General features: G+C 42.4%; 1 protein-coding gene across 1 annotated transcript in view; it reads right to left on the reverse strand.

Moving 5' to 3' along the window:
• Positions 1 to 1,455: 1,455 nt before the first annotated feature.
• The window catches only part of pleca (plectin a), a 124,134-nt gene continuing 104,459 nt past the window's right edge, over positions 1,456 to 21,130 (reverse strand). The window contains exons 26-35 of the mRNA XM_034704933.1: positions 20,084 to 20,241; positions 19,485 to 19,663; positions 19,255 to 19,393; positions 18,770 to 19,126; positions 18,444 to 18,527; positions 18,255 to 18,359; positions 17,989 to 18,087; positions 12,033 to 15,380; positions 3,483 to 10,502; positions 1,456 to 2,393 (exon numbers count right to left, since the gene is read on the reverse strand). Of these exons, the coding sequence (XP_034560824.1) occupies positions 4,302 to 10,502; positions 12,033 to 15,380; positions 17,989 to 18,087; positions 18,255 to 18,359; positions 18,444 to 18,527; positions 18,770 to 19,126; positions 19,255 to 19,393; positions 19,485 to 19,663; positions 20,084 to 20,241 (10,670 nt within the window). The 3' untranslated portion in view covers positions 1,456 to 2,393; positions 3,483 to 4,301. The remainder of the gene's footprint in view (positions 2,394 to 3,482; positions 10,503 to 12,032; positions 15,381 to 17,988; positions 18,088 to 18,254; positions 18,360 to 18,443; positions 18,528 to 18,769; positions 19,127 to 19,254; positions 19,394 to 19,484; positions 19,664 to 20,083; positions 20,242 to 21,130) is intronic.

Genomic DNA, 21,130 nt, shown 5'->3' on the forward strand with positions numbered 1-21,130 from the left:
GAGATGTCTTCCAGAATGTTTTTTTTTTTTGTAAGTTATCTAAAAATAGTACATTTTACACATTATAGTAAAAAATATCAACAAAAATAGTAGCTAACCATGAAATAAAACCTTGAAAATAGAAAATGTAATGAGTTTTCTGCCTTTCTTTTTGCCACATGACTCCTAAGTTTAGGGTTAGTGAACAGTTGATTATCAAAAGCATCAGTAGCAGCAGGTTAATTCATAACAGCACAGGAAACGAAGCCAAATTCTCATATAGGTAGGCTAATTTTCTGCAGACCAGCTAAATAAAGCCACATTAAATCACCTTGAGGGACAGTGGGGTTCCCGAGTCTTTGGCACCTATATTTTGGGGGTCGCGGGCTGAAAAGTTTGGGAACCCCTGACTTAATCAAGCGCACTTGATCACATTTATAGGATTTTATGGGCAGTGGTGTACTCAGGCAGCACGAGTTGACTTTGTGTATCAATCAAGCCACCGACTGACCATTGTGTTCATTTTTAATCGTCTCTCTCGTTCACCGTCTCTGTCAGAAGCAAATCAGAGTCAAAGTAGGGCAGACCAAAATCCTATATTTGAGCAGTTGACCAGTCAACACAGAGATATACATTGCATACACAGTGTTTTTATGGTGTAGTGTGTTGGCGTGAGATTTGTCTGGGCAGGGTGAGAGCGTGTGTCACATGCCTGGTGCGTGAGATTTGGCAACTCTGTATAGCTGCACAAAAGGAAAACAACACTATTGATATATTTCTATATTCTGATTATATTAGATAATTAACAAGGGCATTAACTATAACGGCAACCAGAGGGCTTTTTTTTCTTTTCTTACATTGAATTCAATGTAGGGGCATCTTTGTGCATTCTATTCTACCCTACGAAGAGGAACCCAGAGGGTACTTTTCAACTTGAACATTTACATTTAAACATTTATTGACTGTAAGGCATCCAGGAGAACTTTTCCACATTAAGTTCAACAGAAGTGCACCACAAGGGCTTTTTTTTTTAACGTCTGATTCATTTGAGGGGCATCAAAGGGGACGTTTTTATCCAAAGCTTGATCCGTAAGGCGACTGGACTGGTAGAAATTCTTGAAGATGTTTCACCTCTCCTCCGATAGGCTTCTTCAGTTCTGACCAGACTGGGGAAGAGCTTGAAGATATAAGCCACAAACAGTCGTGGGTGTGTCCAGGAGTGGGGTCGTTAGTCTAAGTTTTTATGTTTTGTACATTTTAGGGGCATCCAGAGGGCATTTTTTCATGCAATTTTCAATTAAAGTGCTTAAAGAGAATGCAATTTTAATGTTTTGTCTAATCCAAGAGGGCACTTTAGAGCAGTTTTGGACATGAGGGCACCAGGGGGGGCAATCTGTAAAGCCATCTAATATAACATCTAGCTTTATCACATTAAAAGCCAACATGATTTAATCAAGAAGTTAACACACACAGGGGTATTTCATTTCCATGTTTATTTACATAGCATAAGGTGTTGCAATAAAATTCCTTTTTACCATTTTATTATAAATACACCATTTTAACCAAGGCTTGATAACCCTCATTAAAATACATCCTTCAAACCTCTTGAAACGTAATAGTAAAACAAATGCTTTAATGGATACAATATTTCATTTTGCACCTTTTTAAATGTTAGTAAATCATGCAAAGCAAGAATATAGAGTATGAAAATAAAGTGATATAGATTGCAAGTGTTGCTTTACAAAGTACACTTAAAATAAAAACAAGTATATGTGGTGAAAAATACAAATACTGGGTCTGGTGGCAAAGCTTAAAGATCTCTCTCAAAGAAATGTTAAGTAATGGCTTTTAGCATTAGTGCTTTATATCATTATTAATGTACATTACATACATTACTTGTCTGTGAAGGGAAAATGATATTCAAATAATGAAAACCTTAACTATTAAACATTCAGACCATTCATTTTAGCCCTGTGTGACTAACACATCGTTGACACTGAAATGTTATCAATGAACTGTTATTATGTTAAAGTTAGATTGTGACATACAGTAGCTGGACTGTAAAAAGGCTTACCTGAAAACACAGTATTCATTATGATTAGCATTGCTCATGCATCAGTCTATTTACAGTGTCGCCACTGTACCCCCTTAATGTACTCAACATCCCCTTTAGGTGTTCAAGAGTAGTTTGCAGGCACTTACAAAGCAAGGTTTAGGCCTTTAAATGAGTTCAAGATTAGATACAGGTTTAAAATGGATTGCTATTAAAACAATCAGACAGAACACAGCATGAGTCGTGTGTTACTCTACTGTTGCATAAAACTATTGATTACAGTGTTTGAAGTCAAATTGATGCCACAGGCCGTTGGAAGACATCTGAAGAAAGTGATGGAGAAGACCTGTGTAGACGAAATCTGAAACAGACAACATTGAACAAGAATATTAGCATTAGGGGGAATTCTTTAATTAATTAACCTGTCTCTCCTGATTGAACTGCTGTTTGTCCTCAGCTATTGAGCAGAACAGCTGCCTGCCCTTCTCATTTCCCCTATGTTATGGTACATAACAGTTAATTGGCCAGTGATGTATGACATCTTTCTGATTAAATTATAGCTTTTTTCTCATTGCATACTCAGAAATGTGTGCATTTAATCTTGATCATTTTTGGCTTTAGTCTCGTAGATTAACTACTTTTTTCCCCTCATAAATATACTATTTGATTCCTTGAAATTTAGGACCATTTTCTTGAAAATTTACAAATATTGTTAATTTGAGACTTTCTTAACAACTTTTTTCTTGTAATGTTATCAATCAAGCTTTATTTATATAGCACCTTTCATACAAATCAAATGCAACCCAAAGTGCTTTACAGTGATTGAAAAACAAGAAAGAAGCAGAAATAAAACAATGGCAAGATATATTAGGGGAAGATAATAATAATAATAAAAAATAATATTAATAAGAATTAAAAATAATAAGAATAACATCAAATAAAATAGAGACCAATGCACACCAAAAATAAAATGTGTAATTAAAATAAGTTAAAGCATCAAAATAAAGAATAAAAATAGTTTAAATAAATAGATTTTAAAAGGATAAGGATAAGAGTTGAAAAATATATACTAAGGCTAAAAATATCAATAAAACTGATTAGATGAAGTAAATGAATGAACGAATAAATACATAAAAATAGAATAAGATAACAGTTAAAATAACTAAAATAATAAAGCGACATTTAAATCAATATTATAGTAAAAGGTAGGTTATAAAATTGTTAAACCCTACATAAAAGCCAGACTGAATAAATACGTTTTTTGTTTACGTCTAAAAGTCTCAATATCTCTATCAGCGCCTCTCAGATCCTCTGGCATTATGACATATTCTGTGAAATCTCACTTTTTCATTTTTAATGTGGGCTTCACCCTCTGTCGTATATAGACACAAACCACAAGGAACTTCAATACATTGTGAGGCAATTACATGCAAATCAACTTTTTACATACCTGTCAAAGTGAGAAGAAAAGCAGGGTCTTGTGTATGTTGGTCTTGAGGTTTGATGTGTTAAGTCCAGAACTGTCAGGTGGTTTGTATAGTCATCATATGTTGGGTTATGCTTAAAGTTGAGGGATCTTGCTCCTTGAGCTTCGTTTCACTTGATTAGTGTGTTGCAGTAATTCCAGGTTTCATGAGGATTGGGAATGGAGTAGATATTGGCAGTGTAGCCCAGGAGAGAAAAGATCTTGAAGCTTGGCATCATTAAAGCTCACACTCTAGGTGTTTATTCATCTTCAGAAGACTCCTTATTCTGCTCTGCAGAGTTGTAATTTCTCTTAAGCTAACTTTCTTTTTCATATTCAAAAATATACACATGTACAAAGATTTTTGTTTGTACAACAAAAATTTGGTTCCTCTTGACAATCAGGCTATTGGTGATGAAGACTTTTGGTTATTGTGTTATACACACAATATTTTAAATAAACTCTTGTTTGTGGAACGATAAATGCTTATGATTGACTTAAAACCAAAAATATTGAGAACGCACCTTTTGGAAGACATTTGAAATAATAAGCAGCTATTGCGTAAGCTGGGTACAGTACAGTAATTAGAAGCTCTGATGAGATAGCATAAAAATAAGTAAAAGTAAATATGAAATATACTATGAACAAAATTATTCAGCTTGTAGAAAATTAAATATTAAAAGATCTGTAGCAACCACATGCAGAGCAGAATAAAGGTAGCCCTTATTCCACTGAGAATTAGGCATCTGGTGAACACTGGTTTTGTAGTGTATCCTTCCTTTAAAATCATTCCTTTCTGACTCATCAGTATCGGCGGCTGTAGCTTGGTGAACCGTAGGAGGTGGAAGAGAAGGTTGTTGTGAAACTGGATCCTGTGGCATCAAAGCTGCCTCTTCTGGAGCCTGACCTTGAACCAGTTCTTGAGCCGGACCGTGACCCAGTAGCAGAGCCTGACCCGCTCACGCTGTAAGGACTGTAGAGGCCTTTGCTGGATTGAGATGATGCTTCAAGTAGTCGCAGACCAGTCCCCTCCTCTACCATGCTTCTGTCCATAGCATCCTTGTAGGAGATCTTAAGCTTGGTTTTAGGGCATGTGAGGTATTTGGAGTATGCACTTACATCCCGTAACTTCTGTGCAGTGCGTGCATCTAAAGTGCCCTTCTTCACAGCCTCATCAATGGAGACTCTGTTGGTTGCATCTGGTTCAATCAATCCACCAGTGAGATACTGGACCTCGAGGAATCTCTGCCCAGCCTCATAGTACAGCCAGCCTTTCTTCAAAGCTTGAGCTGCTGACATTTTGGTTTTGGTTCTTGGATCCTCAAATCCATTGCAAGCTTTCTGGGCAAGACTGATGCGATCCACCATGATTTTATCCACAAGCCCTTTATTCATGGCATCTGTAACAGGGAATTTCTCTCCAGTGTTTGGGTCGATAATACCTCCTGTGCAGGCCTGAGCTTCAAGCAACCTTTGACCTGTGATGTTGTCCACAAGGTTTCTGTGAATGGCCTCTGTGATGGACACCTTCTCCAGTGTTTCTGTGTCCAAGATGCCAGCCACAGGTCCAGTTTCCTCTGTCGGATCGTTCCATATAGTTGCTGGTGCTTTAATAGATGGTAATGAGCTTGTGTTGTAAGAGGAAGAGGAGCCAAAGGAGGATGAACGTGATCTGACACCGCCCACGTTTCCAGACAGCATGTCTGCAAACTCTGTGATGGACAGGGTTCCTGCACGGTACTGATCCAGAGCTGATTTATCGATAAGGCCTTTGGAGATTGCGTCATCGATGTCATATTGCCGACCAGACCTTCTGTCAATGATCATGGATTTCACAACTCCATCAGATGAGGTGATGGTAATTTCTTCCCATTCACACTCCTGCTCTGCAAGCTCAAGGTAGGTCTGGTGGTCTATAAGCCCTTTCTGGTACGCCTCATACACAGACATCTCTTTGCCCGTCTCTGGATCTACAATCACGACTCTACGTTTGCGAACAGAGGACTTGGAAGACGTCTTCCTCTCACGCTTCTTTTCTTTCAGCAGCAGAAGAGCGAGGCCTGTTTCGGGGTCTGTCATGCATCTCTCCATCAGCTGCAAGTAGGTGAGATTTTCCTCAGTGTTGGGGTCAAAGAAGCCCTTTGTGTCATCCGATGGGTCAGTGAGGATTTCATTCATTTCGTGATCAAAGAGGCCACGTTCATATGCTGTTTCAACTGGCAAGCGATGGCTCTCCTGTGGATCGACGATTCCACCTGTTGCAATCTGAGCCTCCAAAAGACGAATGCCATGGTCTTTGAGAATGAGGCCCTTTTTCATGGCCTGGAACAGTGAAATGACCTTACCAGAGTAAGGGTCCTTGTAGCCTGTGACTGCTCGTTCAGCTGAGAGGAGTTTATCCTTAAACTCAGGGCCAACAACATTCATCTTGACAGCTTCAGCAACATTAAGTTTCAGGTTTTTAATAGGATCAATCACGTACCCTGTTGCAGCTTGGGCCTCAAGAAGCTCAAAGGCAGTCCCTGGTCTTATCATGTTCTTCTTCATTGCTTGGTAAATAGACAGACGGTCTTTGCTGGACTCTACATACACACCAGCAATACAGCTGGCGCCCTCGAGGAACTTCTTCAGGTTTCTGCTTACCTCCTCCACTGTGATGGTACCTTCAGTGAGTTCATTGTATGTCTTTTGGTCAATAATCTGAGATCGAAGGAGCTCTTCAACAGTGATCTGCTTTCTGAGACCCTTAAAGAGGAGTCTTCTGTCTGCCAGCGACAGCAGTCGCAGCCCACTTTCTTTATCAACTCTGCATCTTTTCAGTAGCTGAGCATAGGACTGTTTTTCTTCTGTTGTTGGCTCAGTGTAACCTAGGACATCTGCAGCAGGTTCAGATATTCTTTCAAGGGTCTCCTTGTTGATGTATCCACGTTGCAGAGCAACATCTATGGGGAGGCGGAAGTTGTAATCAGGATCCATCAATCCACCAGTGGCATACTGGGCCTCCAAAAGTGCCAATGCATAATCCTCAGGAACAAGGTCTTTTTTCATGGCCTGGAAGAGAGAAATCACTTTTCCGCTGTATGGATCTTTGTAACCTGTAACTGCCCTTTCAGCTGAGAGCAGTTTGTCATGAAGTTCAGGGCCAACAAGCCCCTTGCGCACAGCTTCATCAACAGTCAGAAGTTCATCTTTCACCGGGTCGATCATGAACCCTGTTGCTGCCTGAGCCTCAAGTAGATTCAAAGCAACCTCAGGCTTAATCTTTCCGCTCTTCATAGCCTGGTAAATGCTGATCTTTGGGGGACTGTCTGACATGATTCCAGCAATGCAACCAGTGCCAAAGAGGTACTGTTTGACTGATGGCATTTCCATTACCTCACGAATAGTGATCTTTTCTTGTTTCAAGAGGTTGTACGTGTTCAAGTCAATGATTCGAGCACTGTACAGCTCATCGATTGTTACTCTTCTTCTGATCACATCACAGGACATGCCTTGCTCGGATTTGAGGGTCTCTCTTTGTTCAATGATTTCAATGATGATGATAAGCATTCTGTCCTTAGTAATTTGCCCCAAGCGATACTGCTCCATGAGGCGGCGCCTCTCCTCTTCTGGAAGCATATTTGAGTTCATGACTTCCCAAATGGTCATACTCTTTCCGGCAACACCCTTATGAGGGATGTCAATTTGAGTGTTGGCCAGATCTGTTTGGGCTTGCTCCTCTGTGTATTGATAAGATTGCTCAGCAGGAGCAGGGGCTTCAACCTTTGTTAAAGGTAGGTAGCACAGACCTGAGATGGGATCCTTGATGCATTTCTCCACCAACTGCTTGTAAGTGACATTTTCATTGGTGGTGGGATTGGTAAAGCCTTTGACGTCACCTGAGGGTTCAGCGAAGGACTTGGACATTTGTTTACTCAAATAGCCACGCTTAACGGCCACCTCATTGGGAATACGATGGCTGCTGAGTGGGTCAATGATCCCCCCTGTAGCAAACTGAGCCTCAAGGAGAGGAATAGCATGCTCTCTTAGAATAAGCTCTTTTTTCATGGCTTGGAATAGAGAAATCTTATTGCCTGTATAAGGATCTTTGTATCCTGTCACTGCTTTTTCAGCTGAGAGGAGTTTCTCATGGAGCTCTGGGCCAACAACTCCATCCTTCACAGCATCATCCACAGAGAATTTCAGATTTTTGACTGGATCAGTTATGAAACCAGTTCCAGCTTGGGCCTCTAGTAGTTTCAGCCCAGTGTTTTGTTGCAAAATGTTCTTCTTCATTGCCTGATATATGCTTAGCTTCTCATTGGAATCTCCCATTGTGATACCATCAATGCTGTTTGTGCCCCGCAAGTACTTCTTGACCTTGTCTGTTTCGCTAACCTCCTTGGGTGTCTTTTTACCCTCTTCAAGTTGGTCGAATGTTGCCTTATCGATGATATTGGAATCAAGCAGTGAACGTGCAGTGACTGGTGCCCTAAGGCCTTCAAAACAAGCATCATCATTTGCTGTGTCCTCTTTTTCCTCAACCATTGTTACCACAATCTTGATCAACCTTTCAATTGTCACCTGTCCCATTCTGTACTTGCGAATCAGCTCTATTCTCTGCTCCTCAGTGATGTATTCAGAATGTATGAGCTCCCAGATTGTGATTTTTCTTCCTCTGAAAGGACCATAGTCAAGCTCCATTGTTGCCTGGTTCAGAGCCTCTTTTGTCTTGGCCTCCGTGATCTGTTTGTCTTCTTTTGGCTTTGCAGCCTTCTTTGATAGAGAGAGCAATGGGAGTCCAGTTTCTTTGTCTGTGATACATTTATTCATGAGCTGAGCATAGGTTGAATCCTCTTGTGAGTTAGGATCATAGTAGACTTTTGTATCCTCTGTGTTTTTCTTCAGGGTCTTGCTCATTTCTTCATCAAAGTATCCACGCTTGCAGGCAATCTCATGAGGGATGCGATAGCTTTTCACAGGGTCAACAATGCCACCTGTTGAGAGTTGTGCCTCAAGCAGACGGACACCTTGGTCTTTCTTGATGAGGCCTTTGCTCATGGCTTCAAACAGAGACACAGACTTTCCTGTATACGGATCTTTGTAGCCGCTCACAGCTCTCTCTGCTGATAGGAGTCTTTCATGCAGTTCTGGACCCACAAGACCAGACTTAACAGCTTCATCAACAGGCATTCTCTCATTCTTGACTGGGTCGATCACAAACCCAGTTGCTGCTTGAGCTTCAAGAAGGTTTGCCACGGTTTCTGGTGACAGTAACTCTTGTTTCATCGCTTGATAGAAAGGCATTTTCTCCTTGGTTGGTTCATTCAACAAACCAGCAATGCTCGGTGTTCCATGCAGGGCCTTCTTCACAGGCTCCATCTCAGAGACCTCTTTGACTGTTATCTTGCCATTACTCAATTTATTGAACAAGTCTTTGTTGATAATCTTTGACTCCAACAATTCACTTGCAGAGACTGGAGCCCTTAAACCATTAAACACGTTTCCACTATCCTTCTCCTTGTCTTCAACAACAGTGATGACGATTTTAATAATCTTCTCGACAGTGATCTTGCCGGTCTTGTACTGGCGAATCAACTCTCTTCTTTGCTCTTCAGTGAAATATTCAGAGTTTATGACTTCCCAAATGGTGACAGTTTTGCCTTTGAACCTTCCAAAAGGCATGCTAACGTTTGACATACTCAACATCTCTTTAGTTTCCTGGTCTGTGAATGTCCTCTCACTTTCTGCAGCTTGCTCTGTTACTGGTAATACCAGCATTCCTGTCTCTGCATCTTTGGTGCATTTCTCCAGCAGCTGTTTGTAAGTGAGTTGCTCCTGAGTGCTGGGGTCAATGAATAGCTTGCAATCATCACTGGGGTCACTAAGTTTCTTGTTCATGTCTGCATCAAACTGACCCTGCTTATAGGCTGTCTGCAGTGGCACTCTGTGACTATTGATGGGATCGATGATACCACCAGTTGCGAGCTGCACATCCAGGTATTTTGTAGCCTGATCCTTCTCGATAAGTCCTTTCTTCATGGCCTCAAAGAGAGAGATTCTAGCTCCAGTGTAGGGATCTTTGAAGCCTGTGGCTGCTCGCTCTGCAGAGAGTATCTTATCATGGAGCTCAGGGCCAATTAACTCCTCTTTAACAGCATCATCTACAGAGAGGAGTTTATTTTTCACTGGATCTACGATGAAACCAGAAGCAGCTTGAGCTTCCAGAAGCATTGTGGCAGTATTAGGAGAGATCTTTTTCTCTTTCATGGCCTGATAGACACTCATTTTCTCTTTGGATGGAGTCAAGACACCTCCAATGCTGTTCTGACCCTTAAGACATGACTTCACTTTATCTGTCTTTCCAAGTTCTTGAACAGATGCTTTCCCCTTTTTCAGTTTGTCGAACTCCTTTTTGGTCAGGACACCGACGTCAAGAAGCCTTTCAGCGGGGACTTTCTCTCGTATACCCTCAAATGCAAAAGGTGATTCTCCATCTTTCTTTGCTCCATCCACATCCACAGATCCGTTGAAAACTTTCTTCGTAGTTCCCACCATTGTCATTGCAACTATCTGCTCCTCAGGAACCTCATCAGTCTGGACTTGAATCTCCTTCGTTTTGGACGCAGCCTGTTTGGAGGTGACCTCAAGACTCTTCAGTTTCTCTCTGAGCTTTTTGTTTTCCTCTGCCAGAAGTTTTTCTTGCTCAAGCCTTTTCTTTTCAAGCATTTCCATTTCTTTCTGCTTGTTGTTCATCTCTGCCTCAGCACCCTTTTGTTTCTGGACAGCTTCATCCATAATGGCTTGAAGTTTCTTCTTCTCCTCTTCCATTAGCTTCCGCTGACGTTCTTGTTCGTCTTTTAGAGCTTTGGCTTTGTTGACTTCATCATCAAACTGTTTCTGAAGCTTCTTTTTCTCGTCTTCAACTTCCTTTTCTCTCTTCAACAACAGCTCTTTCTCTGACAGGAAGGACTGCTGAAGAATGACCTTCTGCTGCTCTATTTGTTCTTGTTGAGCGTTTGCCATCTATTTGGGACAAAGAAGAAAAATCAGTGACACATGAACAAAATATCACTCAATCACTGCGTGTAAATCAAAGGACTATCTGAAACGACAGCTCAACAAGTTGTGGGGAATATATTTCCTGCTTAGGTAGAAATAAGAAGATAGAGCCCACTCTCATATCTGTACACTTAGTGAACTGACAGCTTGAAGTTGGTAAAACTTAAAGACCAACAACAGATGAAAACAGCTAGCCTGGTCCTGTTCAAAACTCACAAAATACAAATACCTCCACCTCTGGTGCTCACTCTTTAAGGAGATGGATTGTGTTTCTGAATTGTATGAGATACTTGTCAATAGTTGATGTATTACCCACAGGGGATGGAGGGTGTCCCCTTTGTTGAGATACCAGGTGGAGAACCTGCACTGAAGTTAGGCAATCAACCGCTACAGTCGGGGTCATTTTACCCTGTGATTTGTTATAGCACTATTTTCAGACTCAACACAAAACTGTTTCTCCGCTTGCAGCGCACTGATCAGCTTTTCAGGTCTGCAGGCCTTGAGGAAGACTCAACAGACTAAAGGAGAGAGGGAAGAGACGTCTGTGCTAACTGGAGAGCAGGAGAGATCCTTAGTTACCTGGGGGTGCAGGTGTGTAAACTGTAAGCCCATGCCCATGAACTGAGAGAGCTACTTGATGTCACAAGCGGGACTTTGTAACATTATCCCAGGACCTCTCTGAATCAGGGGATACCCACATTATGAGACAACCCATGGTCCACACAATGTGCGAACCCTATCAACTATGCTAGCTTAAAATTATATAAAACTGAGATACACTTATCTAAAAATTTGCAATATATCAGTGTACTGGGCAAAACTCAAGTGGACTTATTCATTGCAGACCTAAATAGCCGATCAGAGTGCTGCAGGCAAGGATCAAGGCAAAAATGATACTCAAATAGTTTTTTTGACAGCAAAGCTAAGTGCTGAAAAAACTTTAAATATAGCAAACCTTTCAATTCTTGTTAGGGTTGGACTTTCGTATAATAAGCTAATTTACGTGGTAGAGCTGACCCCTCTGCCTAGCTTCTATTCAGGTTCTCCGGCCAGTTCCTCAAAAGGCTAAGCTGACCGGCGTCTCCTGTGGCTGATACACTTACTACTGACAAGTACCTCAAACAAGACCAGTTGAAACTGGTTGTTTAATTTCTTCAAAGACTGTATTGGGCAGAGCCAGGCAAGCAGATTTCCCCAGTTTCTGGTCTTAATAAGAACCAAACCCTCTCTTGCAGTAGTTATACTTCGTGTACAGACATGAGAGAAATGTTGATCTTTTCTTGTCTTTCCTCAAGAAAGCAGATATGTCTTAAAACGTTATAGGATGATTTTGCAGTGAAAATGTTAACTGCATTTGGAATTCATATAAATTGCTCAAAGTTACTTAAAGTCTGCAATTTACATGATGTGTTACATGTGCTGACTGTTAGTGTGTTGTACAGGATTTTGTTAATGGTGTAAAATGACTGTCAGTGTTAATTCATGTCAAAATACCTCTTTCGATTTTTTCTGAAGCTCCTCCGCCTCCTTTTTCAACTTCGCCTTCTCTTTTTCAAGGTCAGCAATGGCTTTCTTTAAATCATCTGCCTCTCTGGTGCTCTGGAGCCTCTGTGTCTCCAACTTTTGCACAACCGTCTCTGTAGTCTGTTTCTCTGTCTGTTGTAGACGTGCTTTTGCTTCATCAGCTTGGCTCTTGAACTTCTTGGCCTCCTGTTCAGCCTTAGCCTGAGCGTCACTGAGCTCTTTCACCTTCACTTTCAGTGTTTCAGCCTCTGCTGAAACCTCCATTTGCCTCTTGCGCTCGGCCTCTAGCGACTTTTGGAAACCCTCTGTCTCCTTATCAAGGCGCTGCTGGATCTGCTGTTTGTCCTCCAGCAGTTTTTTGGCCTTTTCTTGTGCCTGTTTCTTCTGTTTCTGGAGCTCCTCTGCCTCAGCTTTCAGTTTTGTAGCCTCCTGGATTGCCTGCATTTTCTCCTTGAGCATTTTCTCTGCAAGTGCTCTCTGCTCAGCCAAGTCAGACTCAGCGATCTGTCTCTGTCTCGCTGCCTCCTCAGCTTCCACACTAAGTCTAGCGGCGTCCTCGGCCAGGCTCTTCATTTTCTCTGCTTCCTCTGCGAGTAACTTCTGTGTACTATCTTTGTCTTTCTTCATGAGGCGTCGGTTTTCCTCCTCAATCTTCAGCTTAAGCTTCAGGAGCTCATCCATCTGCTTCTTCACCTTCAACAGCTCATCCTCCACCTGCGCCTTCTGCTTGACAGCATCATTAACTTCACCTTTAACTCTCTGGAGCTCCTCGTCCAACACAGCTTTCTGCTTATCAGTCTCATCCAGCTTCAGTTTAATCACTGTCAGTTCCTTCTCAACCTGAGACTTCTGCTTCAGTGCTTGTTCTGCTTCTTTTTTGTGCTTGGCCATCTCTGCGTCAGCCTGCTGCTTCGCCTTAAGAGCTGCTGCTTCAGCTGCTGCTCGCTTGGCGGCCTCTGCTTCTGCTTCTTTCCTCAGTTTCTCTGCGTCTTTTTGAGCTTTGGCCTGTTTAGCAGCTTCATCCTCTGCAGCTTTCTTCTGTTTCTCAGCCTCCTCTGCTTTTTGGCGGAGCAGGGCAGCCTCCTTCTCTGCTTTCTCTTTGGCTTTTTCAGCGGCTTGTGCAAGCTTCTTTGCGTTGTCAAACTCCCCTTTCATTTTTTCCTGAGCGAGACCGTCTTCTTTGTTCTTGCTGAGGACATCCTGGGCTTTCTTCTCTGCAGCGCTGCATTTCTGTGCTGCCTCTTTGGCCACAATCACCTGCTTCTCTACCTCTTTTGCGGCCTTGTCCTTCTCTTTGTTGGCTTCTTCAGCTTTCTTTTTCAGGCGTTCCACCTCCTCCTTAGCAGCTTTGCATTGTCGGGCGGCCTCTTCCTCTGCTGCGGTGATCCTCTTCACCTTCTCCTCAGATTCTTTCCGCTTCTTCTCCTCCTCAGCAGCAAGCTTTCTGAGTTTCTCTGCCTCTTGTTCAGCTTTGAGTTTGCTCTTCTGCGTCTCATCTGCGATTCCCTTCAGCTTCTTTAACTCTGCCTCCAAGTTTGACTTGTCTTTTGATGCTTTCTCAAAGTTGATCTTAATGATGTGAATCTCCTCTTCCACCACCTTCTTTTGCTTCAGAGTTTCTTCCACAATGTTCTTTTGCCTCACCAGCTCAGAGTCAGACGAGCTCTTCAGGTGTATGATTTTCTCCTGGATGTCTTGTTTGTGCAGAGCGGCTTGATCCTCCAGCTGCTTTCTCTGATACGCTTCTTCCTCAGCTTTTCTTTTCAGTCTTTCATTCTCTGCCTCTTTGGCTTTCAGAGCGATCTCAGCTTCGGTCTTCAGACGAGTTGCCTCATTGATGGCAGCCAGTTTTTCTTTGAGTATCTTTTCAGCCTCTGCTCTCTGCCGGGCTGCCTCATCCTCGGCTGTCTGCCTCTGCTTCTTCGCCTCTTCAACCACTGATCTCAGCCGTGCAGCTTCCTCTGCGAGCTGCTTCATTTTCAGTGCCTCAGACTCGAGGAGCTGTTTGCTCTTCTCTGTGTTTGACAGCGTCTGCTTCTCAGCTTTAATCTTCATCGTGAGGAGAGAGTCCATCTCACTTCTGACTTTAGCCAGCTCATCCTCCAGTTGTTTCCTCTGCTTTTCAGCATCAGTCACCTCTTTCTTCAGCCGCTGGAGCTCATTATCCAACAGGCCTCTCTGTTGTTCAGCGTGTTCAAAGTCAGACTTCAGTCTGATGCACTCCTGTTCTGCAGTCAGCTTCTGCTGCGCAATCTGTTCAGCAAACTTCCTCTGCTTCTCCAAGTCTTTCTCTGCGTGCTCCTTCTGTTTCAGAGCAGCTTCTTCAGCTTTAGCTCTTTTCTTGGCGTCCCGCTCAGCCTCAGCTTTCTGCCTCTCTGCCTCCTCTTGAGTCTGACTCTTCTTTTGAGCTTCCTCCTCGGCTTGTAGCCTCAGGCGGAGAGCCTCATTGGCTTTCTGTCTCCATGTTTCGAGCTCTTTCTCTGCCTGCTCCCGGGCTCTGTTGGCTTCGTCTTGTTGTTTCCTGAGTTTGTCGGCCTCCTCCTGCAGCTGAAGCACGGTGCCCTGCTCCTTCTTCAGGGATTCCTCCAGTTGTGTTGCCTTTACAGTGAACGACATGGACGAAGTTTGCAGCTGTGTGGCGGCAGACTTTTGTGCCACCTCCTCCACTACCTTAATCTGCCTGATCTTCTCCTCCTCAGCCTGTTTCATGCGCCTCTCTGCCTCCTCAGCCTGCATTTTGAACCTCTGGAGGTCATCCAGAGCTTTCTGCTTCTGTTTGGCCGCTTCTTTTTCTGCCTCAGATTTACGCTTCAGCTCATCTTCTGCATTCTTCTTTTTCTGAGTCTCTTCGCTCACTTGCTTGCGAAGCCTCTCAGCCTCCTCCTGAGCAGCTTTCCTGAGCTTCTCCGCCTCTGCGGCTTTGTCTCGGAGGTTCTGCAGCTCAGCCTCAGATGTGGCCTTCTGTTTTGTCGTTGTCTCTAACTGGAGCCTGATGATGTGAATTTCCTCCTCAATTTTGGTACGACTAATCAGCGCCTCCTCCAGCTGCTGACCCTTGGACTTGATCTCCTGCTCAGACAGACTCTTTAGCTGGTGCAGCTCCTGTTGGATGTTCTTTTTCTGTTTCTCAGCCTCTCCTGCGACGTCTTGCCTCTTGCTGGCTTCCTCTTTCATCTTCAGCTTGAGCTCCTGAGCTTCTTGTTCTGCTTTAGCCACAGATTTAGCCTGAGCCTCTGCCAACTGTTTCTGTTTATCTAACTCAGCTTGTATCTCGGCCACCTTTCTCCTCTCCTCTTCTTTGAGTTTCTCTGAAGCTTTCTGTATTAGTGGCGCAAAAGAGGGAGTAAAGGAAATAGAGAGAATGTTTAAGGTGTTAGACTACAAAATTAAACTTTACAATGAAGAGTTATAAAACATGTAGCTACATGAACATGTAAATACATGAAAATATGTTACAATTAATCATCTACATTAAGTAAACAGGTGTTTACAAGAAAGGAGATACTGTATTGGGAAATGCTTGTCATGTTTTTTAATGTATGGCACACAGAATGATAGCTTACTCCACAACACAGCACGACACTACACTTCACTCTCATGCAGGTAGTTTTATAAATTGATGCTTTATATAATTGTGTAGAAAGGCTGGGTCACAGTTTAAACAATGATTATTGTTATTTAATAATGGCTTCGTACAGATTATGTGTATACAACGTAGTATAAATGTTCCCAGGTTTGATGAGTGTGTTTGCTTTTTCTGCTTTTAAAATATCTGAGGTTGTGGTCTAACATTGGTGCATAATCCAGTCACTGTGCAAGTAAAGTAATTGTAAGGAAATAAGTGAAGAGTTGAAAAACCAGCAGCATGCAAAAAATGTTAATTGCAATGAGAAAGATGTTCGGAAGCAGCTCAAATTATTTTCATATTTTATGGAATTGTATCCAAACAGGTCCAAATACAACTAGAACCAAGAGCAAGAATAGCAAAGTGATGCAGCAAACAAAGCATGATCTCATATTGCACAAAACACAGAGAAGGCGTGGATGAAAAATGCGAGAGACAAAACATAAATGCTGCTTTCATTTTGGACAAACATAAAGCGATGACTTCTACTCAGTGGTGAAAATGAGTGATGCATGGTGTAACTGCACAGGTGATTGACACCTAAAAGGAAGGTCCAAAACATTAGAAACCTGTCATCTCTGGTGAAACATACTTCTATTAGGGCCTGTGTCCACTAACAGCGTTTTCTGCAGTGGCAGTGCCTATTGTCTATGTAAAACCTGTACAGTTCAGGGTATTCAGTGCCCTCCGTCCCAAGTAAAAAAGCGCCCTTGGAGTCAGATGTTTTTGGTCCCTGCTCTCTGAGTTGAACAAGTCCAACTTTTTGTCACATCTCCCTCACACACCAATCAGTATCAAGAAGGGGCGGGACTTTGATTATCAACTTTGTCAATAACAATGGTGGAGAAGAACAAACCAGACTCGCTGCTAAGAGTCAATTCCTTTCCATTGTTTTTACATTTACTTTGTAACATGTTCTTGAATAGAAGCAAATACTAAGCACAGAGAGCAATTTAGAACAGACTTAACAGTCACGACTCAGGGAAGTGGAAGCGCTGTAAAACAATGTTCATAACCTTGATTGAAGTGCTTTGAAATTAAGGTCTTTGAATGATACTAGTTTAAAAAACGCTGTTTGTGGAAACAGGCCCTTATACAAGTACCAGCTTCTTGCATTTGAATGCTAGAGCAAACAGGAGAGACAACTTTTCATAAGCTATATTTTCAGGCTTTGTGCCTTTGTTTGAAGAATAATGGGACAGTGGACAAAGCAGGACTACAGCCTCTGTTAATTGGACGCACCACTTAGCCATTGGGCCAAACTTGCAGCCTGAGACCACTGTTTTTTTTATATTAATTTGATTGTTTAAATCATCAAAAATAAATTGTAAGAGGATGTCGAAAAGGTCCAATTTGTATGAAAAGATTTTCAGATTTTTTTGCTTTTGCTTTCTGGGATGTTGTGATAGGTAATTGAAGACTATTTTTTTTCAATTTCCATTTACTCAATTCTTTCATTTTATCCAAAAGAGAAAAATATTCAGCCCATCAAAAATAAATAAATGTTTTCTGAGGCTTTAACAGTATATTTACAAAACTTGAGTGCTTTTACGTTTTTTCAGTTTGATATTAGAAATAAAAATGAGCTTGCAAACAAAAAGCTGTTGCTAAGATCTCAATGAACTGAAAATGAGCTCCATTATAAAAGGTCTCTAAATAAGCCTGAACCTTCCCGTCCCTACAAACAAACATCTGATGTAGAGGGGGATGACATGAACCGAGAGCGTCTTCTTGAAATACCTGGTGCTTTGGGGTTAATTCATCTCTTAAGCATGTGATTAATACTCATCATGACAAAGCACTGGCGAGCATGTCAGAAGGATCAAACACAATAGAAAGTTAGAAAAGAATAAAAAGGGAAAAGGAAAGGTAAGGTAGCCAAGCTAAAACCTTTAAATCACAAGTGTCAGTGATTTTAGGAGGAAATCAAGAAGCAAACAACAAATCAAAAGTTGTTGTAAAAGCATTTCAGCAGTAAGAAAATGTGACTGAATTCTGTGCTGATCAGAGTCGTATGTACACACAGACATGGTTTGACTAAATACACAGTGTATGTAAGGGAATGAGACACGTGCTGTAGTGGTGGTGTGATGTGCTAGGATGAAACAGTTTGCTTCACCACTGTACGCCGTCCTGTCTCTCTATCACTTTTAGTCTCTGAGGAACAGAACTTCATTTAGAGTGCCAACATTTTCCAAGTATTGATGACAAATTATTTCCCATACACGGTTCAGTTAGCAGGTAGAGATGGTGTTGTTTGTGTTAGTGGGAACCATCCTCAGAGTTTGTGTGTGTGATTACCTCTTCCTCCTCCAGGCGGCGCTGTGTGTCTGTGATGAACTTGATGTACTGGCTGGTGAGGGTCATCAGCTCACTGTAGCGGGTTCTCAGAGTAACATACTGAAAGAAACGCAGCAGGAAAGATAATTTAAGGTGTTCTCTCAGTTTCAGCTCTCATTCGTTTAATTCACATGATTTCATTTTATCACCTTCATGGCAAAAGACGGTCATTATGAACCATATACTCCTGCTCTTCTCAGCTGATGTGAGACACTTGTTAAACCTACCTCCTGAATGATGTCATCAGTTGCACACTCCATTTTTGGTTTCTTCAAAGGAGAGGCGATGGGATCTTGGAGGGCTTTGTAAGTCAAAAGCTGGAGCTCATAATCCTAAAAAGAGAATAAAATAATCTTAAATCATGCAAAAAAAAAAACAAGTGTTGTTGTTATAAAGTTGAAAATAATTGTGCAAACCTTGACAGAGTCGATGTAATCTTTTGCATTCTTCTGGCAACCTTCAACCCTGTCCTTGTTTGACTCGATCTCTTCCAGGAGTTTCTGCAATAAAATAAATATTTCAACATTGGATGAGTCTTTTTTTATATGTGCCACGTAGATTTGATCTTGTATGAAGAAGAAAGAAGATAAGCAGCAGTGAAACATTTTCATAACAGATGATAAAATCCACGTCAGTAAAGAAAGACAGCTTTTGTAATCTATACCATGAGCTTGACCACCAGAGGGCATCACATCTTCTCCTTTACTGTACAGTACACAGCTCACTCTTTCCTTCCCTTTACCTTCTCCTCAGCCAGCTGCTCCTTGAGAGCCTTGCTGTCCCCAATGGGCACAGCTTGGATCTTCTCCTGCCTCTGCCTCGCCTCACCGAGCCAGTGGATCAGCCACTCGTAGCTCCCGTGGTACGACTTCATGTTGCGTCCCAGGAGGTCGATCTCCCGCTTCCTGAGGTCGAGCTGACCGAACACGGCCTGCCAGCGGTCCAGCAGGCTGTTGACCAGCTGACGGTAGTGCTCCAGCTCGGCGTCACGCTCGCTGTGGATCCTGTTCATCTTGTCGTTGATGGAGGTCGCCTTCTTCAGCTCGTCCTGGAGGCGGTCGAACACCACTTGGTCGGCTTCGGCTTCAGCTTGCATCGACTGACGGAGAAAACAGAATTTAAGTTGTTCAGTTTAGTAAAAGTAAGGATTAAAAAATAGGAAAACATAAAACTAAATATGCAGAGCAACTTTAAAATGAATAAAGCTAATATCTTTCCAGGCCGTACTTTCATCTGACTGCGCTGATCCTCCACCTCCTTCTCTGTCGCAGGCACTTTGTTGACATCACGCAGGCGGTTCTCATAGTTCTTCAGCGTGTCCTCTGCCTCTTTAGTGTTTCTGATCACAACATCGATGGTCTTCAGCCTGAAACAAAGAAGTTTGCACTTAATAAAAAGCACTGAATGAGCTGCGAATACTTCAGGAAGCAATCCGAGAGTCACAGAGAGAGTCTCACTTGTCCAGGTAGACGGAGGAGAGGCCGTAGACGTGGTCCATCTTCTTCACCGTGACGTCCAGCTCTGAGCGCAGAACCGGGGCGGAGCTCAGCTGCTGAGGAGAGGCCAGAACCTCCTCTGTCTTCTCAGTGATTGTGTTCAAATCTTTCTTTAAGCCCTCCAGCTCAGACTGGACTTTCTGTCAGTGAAGAAATAATGAAGACGGTTTTGAGAACTCATTTTCAAGACTCACGGGACATTTGTCAATACTGCACGATTCTTTGATTTGCAATGAATCTCTTTTTGTCTTGCTCCTGTGTTGAAAAGCTGTGTCACCAGTTATTACTGACTAATGCTGACATTTAAATCATGTCCACCGCAGTCAATGCAGGCTGGTTGGTGACATCTGAACACACAAATCCTGTCTGTTCACTTGAGAACGACAGTAAAGGTCTTACTTGAGGAACATACTGTCTGTCTAAACAAATAAAGCACATATGAATAAAGCTCTGTTAAATCTACAAACTCTCTGTTGCACTTTACAAGAAACACATTGTTAGGTTTAAGTGGTTCCTCTCTTTGTCTTCATGTTGTAAATGTCATCTCTTCATGTGATTACCATTTGCTCTGCAGTCTTCTGGGCGCAGGCTTTGAGTGGCTCCTTATCCACAGGCTGGCGGAGGCGGGTCACAGTTCGATTCTCACAACCCTCCAGCTTCAGACGGAGGTCCTTGATCTTTGTCAGGTAAGTCTTGCAAACCGTCTCATCCTGCTCTCCTGGTTGGGTTGAATTAAACATAGATGTGGATGTTATTTGTTTGCACAGAGCAGAAACAAGTGGGGGAAAAAAGGCGAGTTGTTAGTTGGAGTCATGGTTTGGATTCCAGGGGATATCAAAGCAGGTAAAATCAGTCATAGAAACATGAAATATTTAAAGTTAGTTCCCATACTCATTCAACAGTTTCTAACATTCAAAGCTCCTGTGAGGAGGTTTTATCTGGTCATGAAACAAACTGAGATTAAATCAGATGCATCCAAAGCAAATCAGACCATCAGCAAAGAGAGTGTATATTTCTAATGCCTGAAACCTCTGCCACAGAGAGGATGTGAGATGAGTTGATCAACAGCATGCTGCAGAAACAGCTTTTTTTAGAAACATTTTCCACTGCAACTATTCTCTGAAAGTGATCGATGTGACAAGGAGTATGTACGTTTAGCTGACAAAGCAATAAAACAGTCTTTCTCTTGCTCATCGTCACCGGAATTACTTATTGGTTTAGCAAATTCTGAATATTTGTAATCACTGTAGCCCTGAAATGGTCATATATTGTGACTAAGCTGTAGTGCAGCCACCCGCCACTAGTTGACACTGTAGCTCCAGTTAATGGCTACTGCTGTAATGCTATAAAGCTCTACTACCCTAATGTAAACAATTACAGATGAAAGAGGGAGATAAAGTTGTGTGTAGGCTGTGTCACTCGACTGGAGCACTGTGTAACCAGCACAGGCATGTGGACGTTAACCATAGACTGTAAAAAAAAAATGGACGCCATCTTGCTTGGCTCGAAGTAAGGCCGCCACAAAGAGCAGCTCCCCCTGGTGGCTGGCTGCAGTACAGGTCAAAAACTCTGTCTCCCCCATTCATTTGAATGGGGCTGCGGTCAAA

Source organism: Notolabrus celidotus, chromosome 16 (assembly GCF_009762535.1).
Source record: "Notolabrus celidotus isolate fNotCel1 chromosome 16, fNotCel1.pri, whole genome shotgun sequence".
In the NCBI taxonomy this organism is placed as follows: Eukaryota; Metazoa; Chordata; class Actinopteri; order Labriformes; family Labridae; genus Notolabrus; species Notolabrus celidotus.